A 14,423-nucleotide genomic window follows, 5' to 3' on the forward strand; every position below is an offset into this window, starting at 1 on the left:
GAGAGATGGATTGTGTATGTGTGCCATTCAGAGGGTGAATGGGCAAGACAAAACATTTAAGTGCCTTTGAACAAGGTATGGTCGTAGGTGACAGGAACACCGGTTTGAGAGTGTCAAGAACTGCAACCCTGCTGGGTTTTTCAAACTCAACAGTTTCCCGTGTGTATCAAGAATGGTCCACCACCCAAAGTTGACACAACTGTAGGAAGCATTGGAGTCAACATGGTCCAGCATCCCTGTGGAATGCTTTCGACACCCTGTAGAGTCCATGCCCCGACAAATTGAGACTGTTCTAAGGGCAAAAGGGGGTGCAACGCAATATTAGGATGTTGCTAATGTTTTGTACACTCAGTGTATATCGCAACTCTGGCACAATTATATGTACGCTATATTATTAGACAGTCCATGACAGATCCGGAACCCCTCCCTCGCCTTTGGTTGCAGCAAACAGTCTCATTACCGCTAGAATATGTCCTCACTATATTTCTGGATCATTTAAGAGGCTGTCCTTTCTTCCTGTTTCTTAGCCCATCACTGCGGTTGTGTGGCGGGGATTGGTTCAATGCCTCTGTTTTTAGTAACTCATTCATGGACCATTCAGCACGTAAACCAATAATGGTTTATCAGGCTGTCGAAAGTTATTGACCTGCGGCTTACAGAGAGCGGAGCCCGTGGGGGGGGGGGGGGGGAGCTGCCCCCCGTTCTAAATCAAGTCTGAAGGACATGAGCAATGTGGTTTAAGACGCATGTCATTTTCCCTTTGATACGGTCTGTGTTCACTACGGAATCACATTAGGATGCAAGCAGTGAAGTTGATGACTTACCGCTTGGCTTTCCATCCATCTAACATTTTGAAGTCAAAGCCTATGAATCCATTGACAGAATGCGAGTTATAGGCTAGTATGAGTATTTGTGAAACAGAATCAATATCAAATGCCCATATAATATTTTCTTACGACAGATAGACATTAAATAATTATTTAATGACTCACATGCTGACTGTAGCATGTAATGACAGCAGCAGTTACATCAGTGAGGTATCAGTGAGAGAATGAATGTCATGAAGGTCAAAAATATTTTTCCCGGGAGACATAACAAAAAAGTATTGATTCTGTCAAACGATGGAGTTTTTACTTTGTGAAATTATTCAATAGACTAAAGTTGCTCAGGATAAGTGGCCTGATGACAATGCAATACATCTTTCTTTCTGCCAGACAAATGGGACAAGTCAGAAAGTAAAACGTGTTTTCGGGGGGAGACAAAGAAATATGTATTGATTCTGTCAAAGAATGGGGTTCTTTCTTCCTGAAATGACTAAATAGACTAAAGTTGGCAGGAGTAGCTAAGCATAAGTGGCCTGATGACAACAATGCAACACAACAACTCTTACTGCCAGACAGATGGGTAACGGACAAGAATGAAAGCCTCAAGACACGCTGAGATGTGAGTCATATAGTCCCACAAAAGCCATCCAATGATTAGCATGGCATGGCTAGCGGGGTATACAGAATCCTAATGTGCTCATCTTCCATCTGTGTAACCATAAGGAGTCAAAAGGGGTCACACCTTATTAGGATAATGCAGATAGTCCATCTGTAGAATCTCTGCAGATCGTTATACTATCCGTTGATAAGCAACTGCTTGCCACGGTAAGGGTTGTTACGGTTAGGGTAAGGGTTACGGTTAGGGTTAGTAGATAGTCTGTAGAGCATCTACATATGGATTATCCAAATAAAGTGTTAACTCAAAATGGTGGGTTTCCATCTGACTTATTGGGTCTTTGGGTGCAAAATAGCAAACACTACAATACTAGGCCTGCCTATAAACAAGGGAATCAAATATAAAACCTCACCAACTGGATTGTAATGCCCAATGGATGTTGATTAGACATGTTAGAATGAATGATGCATACAGCAGACTACATACTACCAACATAAACTGTGATGACCCCTTTTGGTTAAACCTTTTGGCTGTTGAGGTCTAATAGATCCCAATAGAGAGGTGTCTCATGAATGATACAACAGCTCCCCCTACTGTCCAAAAATATCCAGACCTTCTCCAACTGAAACTACATGGGGCATGTGATCCACAACAGCAACAAATAGGTCCGGGATGATTTTTTTTATTTAACTCGGCAAGTCAGTTAAGAATACATTTTTATTTACAATGACTGCCTACCCCGGTGAAACCCAGACGACGCTGGGCCAATTGTGCACCGCCTTACGGGACTCCCAATCACAGCCGGATGTGATTCGGCCTGGATTTGAACCAGGGACTGTAGTGACGCCTCGTGCACCGAGATGCAGTGCCTTTGACCGCTATCACAATATTTTTTCCCCATGACAGAAATTAAAACATGAAGCAGACCAAACTCTTTGGTCCTTTAAAAACCTGTTATATATATAACATTTTATGTGCTATAGCTTGGAAAATAAATACATGTGACTCTGGATGACAACATAATGATGTTTGTTTCCAACATCAAAGCGGTTTTCGTAAAGAAGTGAAATCCACTTCATGTTTTGTTTCCTTGCAACATTACTAACGAGTATGGTAATACTGGCATCGTCCCAAGCCTTGATATGTCAGTTATCTACAGTAGTTCGAATTCTCAAGTAAATAACATCAGAAATGATAACACTGACAAAATAATTTGAAAAGCATAATATAATCAGGGAATTAAAATCTATACTGTGCATATGGTACATGACTGTGACGGGCACATTGTTGGTAAAGTGGTGCAGAGAGCTCTACGATAAGCTACAGTATGTTTGACTCCTCCTGACTCCTCTGTCACACAGGTCGTGGTACGGGAGGTAGAGGTCAACACCCAGTCTGCCTGGCCGACTGATCCAGCTACAGCCTCATTCATTCTGATTGATGATGTTTTTGTACCTCTGGGCTCTCTGCTCCTCGAAACGCTTCCTTATATGGTCAATTGCCTCTCCGCCTACACAGTCCAAAGAAAAAGAAAGAAAGTCATTCAAATTATGAGCTCCAAGAAAGACAACTAGTGGTGACGTCTCTACTTTTAAAATGTGCATCTTCTGTTAGCTTTTAACCTTACCTACAGGGCCATCCAGCATTTCTCTGGTAATAGGGCTGCTGTTCAGAGGCTGCCTTGGACTCTCTTGCTGCCTGGCTCCATCATCAATCACCTCATGTGACCCTGCTAATATCCTGGCAGTGGTGACGGGGCTCCTCTCTCTCAGCTGCAGCGAGATGCTACTGCTGAGATCAATGTACTCCTGGTGGAGCTGCCGTACCTCCAGCATTAGCAGGTCTTTCTCCTGCTGCACCGTGAGCAGGCAGCTTTCTAACATGGCCTGCAATCCCTTCAGCTGCTTGGCTCCGCCCTCTGCCTCCTCACCCCTCTTGACGCTCTGCTTGAGGTTCTCTCGTAGTGTCTTGTTCTCCTCTTTGAGATGGGCCACGGAGCCCGACAGGGCCTTGCGCTCTTTCCCCACGCTGTCTAGGATGCATTCGGCTAGGTGTTGGTGTTTGTTGCCCGACGAGGCCAGAGGGCTGCCGTCCCTAGTCGTGCTCCCCTCAAGGGAGCTTCTACACCTGACCCCCAGCCGATGGAGTTCAGCCCAGCTCATATCCAGCTCGTTCGTGAGCCGGCTGACCTCCCTTGCCAGCGAGTCCATTCGGTCCTCCAGCTGCCCCTTCTCCTGGGTGAGCTGGGTGCAGCGATCGTTGGCCCTCTCCAGTTGAACCCACACCCGGTTGTCACCATCCCCTTCTTTGGGCTCCCGAACCAGGCTGGGATCCCCGGATCTCTCCCCTGCCTGGCTCTCAGCCTCAAGAGCGTTGACGAGTCTGCGGTTCTCTGCGGCCTGCTGCTTGTTGCGCTTATCCAGGGTTTTATTCCATGCTTTGAGGTCCTCGTACTTTGGAAGGATCCTCTTGAGCTCGCGGACGCACTCCTTGCAGTAGTCCTCCGTCTTCCGCAGCTTCCTCCGCAAGTCCTGTTTCTCCTTCTCCAAGTGAACGCACCTGTCCTCCAAGGATAGGCTCTCCATTTTGAGCATCTCTCTCATCCTAGTCTCCTCTATCTTGGATGGTGTATCTTGCCTCTGACTTTCTGGGTATGTTTTGGCAATGTTGAAAGTGACAGTGTGGGTATTGAGTTTGAAGGCGGGACTGTGATCACCAGCCATTTCCTGTGAATTGTTGCCACTTGTTGAGCCTAAGACATTGTGATTGATCAAAGATGGGCGTTCCTGTGAATTGTTGCCACTTGTTGAGCTTAAGACATTGTGATTGGCCAAAGATGGGCGGTCTTCCGTCGTGTTTTCTCTTATCTTCTTGTTGAGGCTCAGGTTGTCCTCCTCCAGTGACACCAGAGTGTTTCTCAGTCTGTCCACCGTATTCCCCAAATCGACTATCATCTCAGATGTATAGTTTGTCACGAGAGCTCGGTCTCCTGAGCCAATGCGTCTCGGGGAGCAGGCAGAGTCGAACGGCGTCGGTGAATGCCTGTAGGATGCGCTACGCGTCTCTGATTCATTTGTTTCTTTCATCAATGAAACGTTGTTAAACTTTTCTGAAGATATCCCTGATTTGCTGTTACAATTACGAAGAGGCCGTGTTATCTCCATGTGCTGTGAAACCAGTGTGCTCCACTCAACCTGAAATGAGTGCAAAGAATGAGTGAGGTCGATAATAAAATGTTATTGTGGGTTTAACGCAGATTTGTACATAGATATTCAGCAGCCAATTAGCCTACTCTCCAACAAGTAGACTTAGCATATGGAACACTTGATGTATTTCATAATGAAAGCCTAGGCTATATTCTTTGTAACTATCATCAAACAACGTCATAACATAAAAATGCCTATCTTAAATGCAGGACATGATATGTCTTCATTATTAACATTCAACCTTGTTGCCTTCTCTTGGAGACAGAGGGGCCTCAGGTGTGCAGGAGCCTTCTCAAGCTGCTGATGCTCTCTGGGGTGATGGCTAGATGACACCACGTTTGGTCCCTGAACAGGAATGGGGCTAATATTAGTCATTGACGGTAACCTAAAACATTCATGAGTAGGGATGAAATGCCATTTCATTTAGGATAGTTTAGCTAATTTTCCAGCTAGACCTCTCATGTTAAGACTCAAGGCTATCAACATTACTGGGTTAAAAAGCCAGCTACATGGTGACTGTAGCTAGCTAACGTAGCTAAAGTTAGCTAACTAAATAACTCACTTAGCTAGCTACTGTAGCTAGTCAAAGCCAGGCGTTGTTTGCTAGGTAATTAGCGAACGTTATAGTAAAACGTCGTCAAAAGGTAAACAAATAATAACTTACCCTCTGCAGAAACTCTGTTTGCTTGAACATGACACGTTCTAACTGCTAATTAATAATCGTAGCTCATTAGTTTCAAGACTTGCTAAACTTCGTGCTCCCCAATAAATCATAGCGTAATGTTACCATGGTAACCGGCATTCTGGTTCCAATCAGAGTGCGGATAGATTTGGAGGGAAATCAGAATTCCGATTAACATGGTAACATTACGCAATGATTTACTAGGGAGCACGAAGTTCAGCATCAACAGTTATTTCACACACCATATTTACACCCCTCAATTTTTGGGGGGTTTGGGAGCCTTTTGAGACTGAACCTTTTGCAATTTTAACAAGTCATGTCTAATCTATACATATGCTTAGTCTCTTAAGAAATATCTGTATGCTTCAAATGAGATATTGTTCTATAGTAGGCCTATTATAGGCCTGTTTACAACGTTTCATGGATAACTGGGCTGTTGTATCTTGTGCCAACACTTCTCACCCTTATGCCATGTTGTAATACAGACTCATGCCAAGGTACCCTTTTCCTTTTACGGTTATAGCCAACAGGATCAACTTACCTGTGATCTCACCCTGTCAAATGTCTGTGATGTTTTGCCCCACTGAGAAAACATCTGGCATCATCTAGAAAAAGAGGGACGTGACACTTGAGCCCATCGAAATGTGTGGGAACTGAAAAGTGACCTACAAAAAGTCACACAAGACACAGTATTCAGAGAAAGAAAATGTATCCGTGTCTGATTCACTGGGCCGATGGTACATTATTTAGCTGGGGTCTATGGGTTATTATTGGGGCCAGGGCCGGTTTTATAGGCCTCTCACAACTGGTGGAAGGATATAGGCTACATCACTGTCGACTTACCTCATAACACCTCTCTTAGTTCACTTTTTTGAAAAGAGTACGCAAAACAAAATGTCATTGACTGCTATTGTGACTTAATTTACACATCCAGGACCAACATATCTTTTCAGACTACCACTTCATATCCATTCATTTCTTAACCCACACAGCTGTTGGGATGGCTACTGAACACTAGGGGAAAGTATAGTCTCTTCGGGATAAAGGTTGAAATAATGCAAGCTAGCGACATTAATTAGGTTCACTTCAGTGACACGACTCCTCACATTCTCATAATGATCCGCTCATGCACATAGTAGGTGTATGACAAGCTCAACCAACAGAAGAGATGTAACTTTTTATCTAATTCGTTTTGGTCTAATCACAGTTGTCCGTCCTCGCATTCATCCCTTTCAGCTGTCTCCCAAACACTTGCTGACCTTACAACACATTCACTGAGGCTCACCGTCTGGCCGGACGCCAAATCCCAGATCGTAAACAGACAGTACCCTTTATGCCCACCGTGACACCCTGTGAGGAAGCGCAACTGACCCGGGGAAGGTGACACATTCACAGCTCCTCACCCCCCCCCCCCTCCCCTTGAGGGGCTTTCAGTGCCCTCTGTGCCACTGTGACGGGCCAGCACTTCATCTAGTGTGTCTGCCTGTCAGTCAGTCAGCCAGTCAGCCAGCTCAGGAAAGGGATGAAGAGAAAGAACATATGAGGCATTTCCACAACATGGAGTCAAAACCCCCCTTTATTTGAAGGAAGAGAGTAGTATACATGTAAGTGTATTCACAAACAAATGCACTCTCAGGATTTGTGCAAAACAGAGCATACAGACAATTGAGAACACAGGAGAACACAGACACAGACAGTTACAATCAAAGGTGCCTCACTGGCAGACAGAGTTTTTAGGCTGGTGCGCGTGTGTGTGTGTGTTTGTGTGAGAAGGATCCTATGCTGAGGGGAAAGTGGTGACAAGGTCATGGCCCTCCGGGGGTCTTGTCCGGGCACGAGCGTGGGTCTCGCAGTACAGTTGGCCCTCCACGAAGAAGTAGCCCTTCTGTTTAAGGTTGACGTCACAGTCGGTGCACACGAAGCAGCCAGGGTGACGGAACTTGTCCCTCGCTTTCACCACTGTGCCCCTATAGGAGAACAACAGAGTTAACAAGTTGAAGTTACCGCTGAAGCTGACCCCCTCCCTCCCCCAAGTTTTCTGGATGTTCTTTGGGTGATTGACCATTCTTGATACACATGGGAAACTGTTGAGGGTGAAAATCCCAGCAGCGTTGCGGTTCTTGACACACTCAAATCGGTGCACCTGGCACCTACTACCATACCCCGTTCAAAGGCACTTAAATCTGTTGTCTTGCCCATTCACCCACTGAATGGCAAACATACACAATCCATGTCTCAATTGTCTCAAGGCTTAAAAATCCTTCTTTAATCTGTCTCCTCCCCTTCGTCTACACGGATTGAAGTGAATTAAACAAGTGACATCAATGAGGGATTATAGCTTTCACCTGGATTCACCCGGTCAGTCTGTCATGGAAAGAGCAGGTGTTCTCAGTCGTACATTGTTGTCAGCTACGTTGCTTCTCACCTGATAACATGTTCTCTCATACATATTTCTCATATGCCAGTCTGTAGTCTAAAGATCTGGTAGAAACATGTTAGAAATATTCAAAAGTACAACCTCAAATTCCAACTTCCCCTTTAAAGGCCCAGTGCAGTTAAAAAAATGTGATTTTCCTGTGTTTTACATACATTTCTACACTAAGAGGTTGGAACAATACTGTCAAATTGTGAACATTATGATAATGCCCTTTCAATGTAAGAGCTGCTTAAAAAAAAGACTGCCTGACATTTTCAGCCTGTTTCAGTGGGATGGAGTTTTGGCCGGGTTTTTCCAAACCTCTCTGCCAATAACAGCTCGTGTTCAGTTTCCCCCCTCCCCAATCAGACCCCTCCCAGACAGTCCTAACAAAATGATTGCTTGAGAAATTCTTCACTAATAGTTTATTATGACTATTTCAATCGATAACAAATCAAACAAATCTGTTGCCCAGAAATGTTTTGATAACCAGCTAAAAAACAGCCTGCAATGGACCTTCAAGAGGCGACGAGGTTCTGGCAGAACTTTTTAGGTGTAACTCTTCTGGACTGGGTAGCAGTTTGTTTCTGCTATATATCATTATACTCCTTGCCACTCTTTGTCTGACCAAACACGGATGGTTAACCCAACTAAGCAAACTCTCTGTAGAAGAAAGATACTGTTTGGTAATACAGGAGGTTGATGGCACCTTAATTGGATGAGGACTGGCTCGTGGTAACGGCCGGAGCGGATTTGGTGGAATGGTATCAAAGACATCAAACGTTCCGACCGTTATTACGAGCCGTCCTCCCCTCAGCAGCCTCCTGTCCTTGGCAAATGACACGGAATAAAAGGAGTGGAACGTGATCTCAAAACAGGTTCTGGATTTTCAGGCTGTAGCTCTTCTTTTAAGTACTGAAACAACTCAATACCAACTTTTTCATACGACATTCTCGGAGCAGCTTTGTCTCGCGAAGTACTCACACAATGCCGTTTCCACACTTGTCACACATGGGCAGTTTCTGCAGGTTTCCTGTGGGCGGCGGTGGCTTAGTCATGGGCGCTCTCACTGTCCTCGTCACCATGGGGCGAGTGCCTGGACAACACATGGGACACACACTATTGGTACCCTGTTCCCTATATAGTGCACTACTTCGAGCAGGTCAATACATAGGGAATAGGTTACCACTTGTGACAAAGAATACAAGTCACAAACAAATTATACAAATTAGGAGCATACTGTACATGGAGTATATTCAATTATTTTAATATTGAAATACAAAAGGGAGCAGAGCATTAGAGACATATATGATGTCACAGATATGATGACACCATAGCACAGTATATTGATGATATCACCATAGCACAGTATATTGATGATGACACCTTAGCACAGAATTTGTGAGAAATACGTTTTTTGTGCGTATGGAAAGTGTCTGGGATTTTTTATTTCAGCTCATGAAACATGGGACCAACACCTTACACCTTGCGTTTATATTTTTGTTCATAGGCCTTTATATAGCACTTTTCTAAAACCCAAAGACCCTTTACAATAAGCAACACAAGTAAAGATATCAAGCCTGGGTCATCAGTACCACTCAAGCTGACAATGTTAGCCTGCTGAACCAAAGCCTAGACATGTAATCTGTTCCCTACTAATTCATTTGTATATAGAGTTTACTCCTTGTACACCCACTTTCCAAGATCAGAGCAACGTGCATTCTATATGAGCTCCTTCTGCTTTGCCTTATAAAATTAATGGACAACAAAATACTGATTTCAAATCATATCTTCCATTTGGTTGTGACTCTTTCCAACAGTTTTTTCTTGGGGTCAAAATGTATGCCATGTTGATAGCTAGAGGTTTTAATTCAACTATAGGTCCTGAAGTGTGTGAGTGGGAGAGAGCTAGCCCACACTGACGACGGCTTCAACACCAACAGGTTAGTCCTTGATATGTCTCATGAAGAAATACATTATTTCATGCAACCGTGAAGCTCTTCTTGAGTGCGGGTCTGCAGCATTATAGCCTGGAATCCACACTGAATGATGATATCATTACCCACCCATACCATAATGAAAGAGAAGATACTTAGTGGAGAACTGACCGTCGCTGTCGACGAAGTCCTGCAGGGCCTTGAAGGAACCGGATTGCCGGGGCTCCTGGGGCTCCTCCTGGTCTTTCAGGAGCATGCGGTACACATCAGACTCCTCGATGGAGCTCAGCGTCTTGCTACTACAGAGACGGACACACACACACACACACACACACACACACACACACACACACGCAAAAATACAGACAGAGGTGAGCATTAATAACAGATGCGGCACACACTCACAAACACAAATATCCCACATTTTTGTGGAGATGAAAAAAAAGGGGGAAACCTAGTCAGTTGTACAATGGAATGCATTGAACTGAAATGTGTCTTCCACTTTTAACCCAACCCCTCTGAATCAGAGAGGTGCAAGGGGGCTGCCTTAATTGACATCGACTGCACCTATTCCATCCGAGATCTGCGGCTACCATGGAAAGCACTGTTCATCGAGCCCAGCAGACACCAGTGTAGTCATAACAACACTATCCTCCATGTCAGATTTAACATCAGAGTCGTAATTGAGGCCTGGGGGTCTGGACCCCCCCAGCTCCAGGTTTAGGGACAGGCTGTAAGTCACGGAGGGAAATTATTCCTGCCAGCTGGGGCACTCTCACTACAAGGCCCTGAGGCTTTTGGCTATCGTAGGCCGCATCAGGCAAAAGGAGGCTCGCCAGACATTACAGAGACCAGACCTGGGGTCAAATACTACTTGAAAATAATTTCCAAATACATTATCAGTGCTTTATTGAGCTTGCCTGGCTTAATGGACCAATAAAATAGTCCCAAAATGACAAAACCCTACCCACGTGGTACTCCAGGCAGGCTAGAGCAAGCACTCAAAGTATTTGAAATATTTCAAATAGTATTTGAACCCAGGTCCGACAGAGACACACATAACACAGGCACCAGCAGACATCCGTAAAAGGAAGTGAAGAGAGGGAAAAACAGAGCGGAAGAATGGACGGGAGGAGAATGGAGAGAGGAGGTTAGAGGTGATGAAGCGTGAGTGTGCAGACGCCTTTCGTATACACAACTCTTTTTATAGTCACCGCCCACAGCCAGAACACCAAGTCATCTAATCAGAGTTTTCTGAATCAGATCAACAGGCCTATGATACTAAACATGGATTGAATATGTTATATTTAAGCAATAATGCACCTCAGGGATTTGTGGTATATGGCCAGTATACCACGGCCAGGGCTGTTCTTATGAATGACACAACGCAAACCCCCGAGGTGCCTTATTGTTACTATAAACTGGGTTTATCATCCCAGTTTATCATTTTAAAGGCTAATTGATCATTAGAAAACCCTTTTGCAATTATGTTAGCACAGCTGAAAACTGTTGTGCTGACTAAAGTCAAGGGGTCTGAATACTTTCCGAATGCACTGTATGTGTTTCGGAATAGCGCTAGCTACAGTAACCCAACTCTGGCAGAAACAAACAAACAGAGGCTTTCATAGAAGATGACAGCGGAAGCTTATATAGCTTACTGATATCACCATGATGACAGATTGAAAGCAAGCAAGCAGGCAGGCAGGCAGGCAGGCAGGCAGACAGACAGACACCCAACCACCCATCAACCCACCGACTATCTCACCAACCCAGCCAGCCAACTCACCCCTCTGGCTTGTCCTGGACCAGGCCCCTCATCTGTCCGTGCATGGCGTCCTGGATGTTGCCTGAGGAGTAGAGGCCTATGGGGGTGTTGTAGGCTGTGCTCACCACCTGACGATGGTCGTCGATGTTAGCTGCAGCTATAAAGGGCTGGGCCTTGCGGTTGTGACCCGTACCAATGGGTTTGAACTCCTGAACGGAGAGAGAGCGAGAGAGAGCGAGAGAGAGCGAGAGAGAGCGAGAGAGAGCGAGAGAGAGCGAGAGAGAGCGAGAGAGAGCGAGAGCGAGAGCGAGAGCGAGAGCGAGAGCGAGAGCGAGAGAGAGAAAAAGACAAGGAGGCCTTGTGATGTTCTCTGACTTTTTTCTAGATGGAAACGTGTAATTACACACAAAAACACCAACAGGCGTAGATACAAATATATATAGACAACTAAAACAAAAAAATACACACATACAAGCTATGCAGGTACACACACACATACTCACGCACACACAGTCTTTCTCTCTCTCACCTGCTGCTCAGCCTCCAAGTTGATTTTGAACGGGTTGGCTTTCCCGTCTTCCGTGACTTGAGGCGACCATAGCCTGGTTTCTGGTCTGGGAACAAGAATCGGGTCACAATCAAACAAGAGCTCACTGTCAACTCCCTCGGGCCGCAGGTGAAAGGATTCTGACCACAGTCAAAACACCAGTTTACATGGCGGCTGGGCCACGGTGCGCTGAGCACTCATAAATCAAACCCAACTTTATAGACTTCCTTCGGGGTGTGAACAGTATAAAAGTGTGTGTGTGTGTGTGTGTGTGTGTATGAGAGAGTATTTGTGTGAGTATGTGCGTGGGCGTGTACAAGTGTGTCTGTATTAGAGAGTGGGTGTGTGTAGCTCCTTTCTTGGCGTCGTTGGGTGTGAAATCAAAGAACAGGAATGCGAGAGCTCGTCTTTTGCCAGCTCTGGAACATTCTACATAAGACGGAACGTTCTATGTGCGTGTTAAAAGATATCTTGGGATTCATCAAGGAAGTTCTGTAGTTAGTCCAACATGAATGTGTGATTGACTAGCTGTGTGTGTCATAGGATACACCCAACCAGTGACAGTTTGTTCACTTCATTGGTAGTCGCTTGTGTCAGTGATGTTTGGACAGAGGCGTGTGTGTATTGGCGTACGTGTATGTATGTGTGTGTGTGTGTATGCGTTTATGTGAGATGACTAATATCCGTGTGTGCATTCCTGTGTGTGCATGTGAGCAGTGTGACCTCTGGACCGTGAGGATGAGCTGGTAGATGGCGTCTTTGATCTTGTTCTGGGCCTCACAGTGCATCATGTCCTCCGCCGGGACGCCCTCGATGGCCAGGATGACATCACCAGGACACAGGTTGGCCACCGCCGCCTTACTGCCCGGAGTGATCTGCCCAGAGAGAGAGAGCGAACGAGAGTGGTGACACATAAGATTGATCAATTATCAATTCCATTATCACAAATATTTATAATATAACAGTTGCTGTTATTATAACGGTGGCTGTTATTAGTGTTGTCTTCGTTTACTTTTGTGAAGTAAGCCAATGTCTTCACTTTTCATACTTAGAAAGTGAACTGAACTGAGAGAAAGAAAGAAAGAAAGAGAGAGAAAGAAAGAGAGAGAGGGAGAGAGAAAGAGAGAGAAAGAGAGAGAGAGAGAGAGAGAGAGAGAGAGAGAGAGAGAGAGAGAAAAGAGAGAGCTTGAAGTGAGAACCCTGGCTGCTGCCAAGGTATGTTTTCAAGGTATGTTTTTACGATGCTCTCCCGTATGTAACTCGGTGTGACTAATAAAACCCGATCATTCAGACGGAGAGAGAGATGGAGACAGAGAGAGGAGAGGGAGGGAGAGATGAAGACAGAGAGATGAGAGGGAGAGAGAGATCAGTAAGGAGCAGGTGCATGCTGCTGTTAATAATCTACTAATAGCCAGGCAGAAATGTGTGCCATATTTGTCTGGTTCCGTAGTCACACAAAAACATGGGGATATCCTTCTTACCTCACCACACAAGCATGCCATCCCCATCTCACTCCCTTCCTCCCTTGTCCCCTCCCTCCCTCATCTCTCTCCCTATTTCTGTCTCACACTCCACCGCTCTTATTCTCTCTAACACTCCCTTCTTCTCCCTCTATCTTGCACTCTTTCTTCATCATAATCAAATGGCACATCAAAGTTAGGTTGGCCTGCTGTATATCAGTACCACCTCGTCATCTGTCTGTAGTTAGGTTGGTCTGCTGTATATCAGTACCACCTCGTCATCTGTCTGTAGTTAGGTTGGCCTGCTGTATATCAGTACCACCTCGTCATCTGTCTGTAGTTAGGTTGGTCTGCTGTATATCAGCACCACCTCATCATCTGTCTGTAGTTAGGTTGGTCTGCTGTATATCAGCACCACCTCGTCATCTGTCTGTAGTTAGGTTGGCCTGCTGTATATCAGTACCACCTCGTCATCTGTCTGTAGTTAGGTTGGTCTGCTGTATATCAGCACCACCTCATCATCTGTCTGTAGTTAGGTTGGTCTGCTGTATATCAGCACCACCTCGTCATCTGTCTGTAGTTAGGTTGGTCTGCTGTATATCAGCACCACCTCGTCATCTGTCTGTAGTTAGGTTGGTCTGCTGTATATCAGCACCACCTCATCATCTGTCTGTAGTTAGGTTGGTCTGCTGTATATCAGCACCACCTCATCATCTGTCTGTAGTTAGGTTGGTCTGTATATCAGTACCACCTTCATCTGTCTGTAGTTAGGTTGGTCTGCTGTATATCAGTACCATCATCTGTCTGTAGTTAGGTTGGTCTGCTGTATATCACCACCTCGTCATCTGTCTGTAGTTAGGTTGGTCTGCTGTATATCAGTTCATCTGTCTGTAGTTAGGTTGGTCTGTAGTTAGGTTGGTCTGCTGTATATCAGCACCACCTCATCATCTGTCTGTAGTTAGGTTGGTCT

The 14,423-nt window shown here is 45.2% G+C and overlaps 2 protein-coding genes across 2 annotated transcripts in view; both read right to left on the minus strand.

Moving 5' to 3' along the window:
- Window positions 1-260: 260 nt before the first annotated feature.
- On the minus strand, window positions 261-5,459 carry LOC124013059 (coiled-coil domain-containing protein 110-like). Its single transcript, XM_046327191.1, has 4 exons — window positions 5,311-5,459; window positions 4,888-4,991; window positions 3,068-4,634; window positions 261-2,950 (listed from the first exon to the last, which is right to left on the minus strand). Exons 3-4 carry the CDS (start codon window positions 4,602-4,604, stop codon window positions 2,865-2,867), a joined length of 1,623 nt encoding a protein of 540 aa, XP_046183147.1. The 5' UTR covers window positions 4,605-4,634; window positions 4,888-4,991; window positions 5,311-5,459; the 3' UTR covers window positions 261-2,864.
- Window positions 5,460-6,886: 1,427 nt separating this feature from the next.
- The window catches only part of LOC124012991 (PDZ and LIM domain protein 3-like), an 11,996-nt gene continuing 4,459 nt past the window's right edge, over window positions 6,887-14,423 (minus strand). Inside the window, exons 2-7 of the mRNA XM_046327094.1 lie at window positions 12,717-12,868; window positions 11,976-12,060; window positions 11,468-11,655; window positions 9,853-9,980; window positions 8,729-8,840; window positions 6,887-7,295 (exon numbers count right to left, since the gene is read on the minus strand). Coding sequence (XP_046183050.1) covers window positions 7,106-7,295; window positions 8,729-8,840; window positions 9,853-9,980; window positions 11,468-11,655; window positions 11,976-12,060; window positions 12,717-12,868 — 855 coding nt within the window. The 3' untranslated portion in view covers window positions 6,887-7,105. The remainder of the gene's footprint in view (window positions 7,296-8,728; window positions 8,841-9,852; window positions 9,981-11,467; window positions 11,656-11,975; window positions 12,061-12,716; window positions 12,869-14,423) is intronic.

Source organism: Oncorhynchus gorbuscha, linkage group LG24, assembly GCF_021184085.1.
Source record: "Oncorhynchus gorbuscha isolate QuinsamMale2020 ecotype Even-year linkage group LG24, OgorEven_v1.0, whole genome shotgun sequence".
Lineage (NCBI taxonomy): Eukaryota > Metazoa > Chordata > Actinopteri > Salmoniformes > Salmonidae > Oncorhynchus > Oncorhynchus gorbuscha.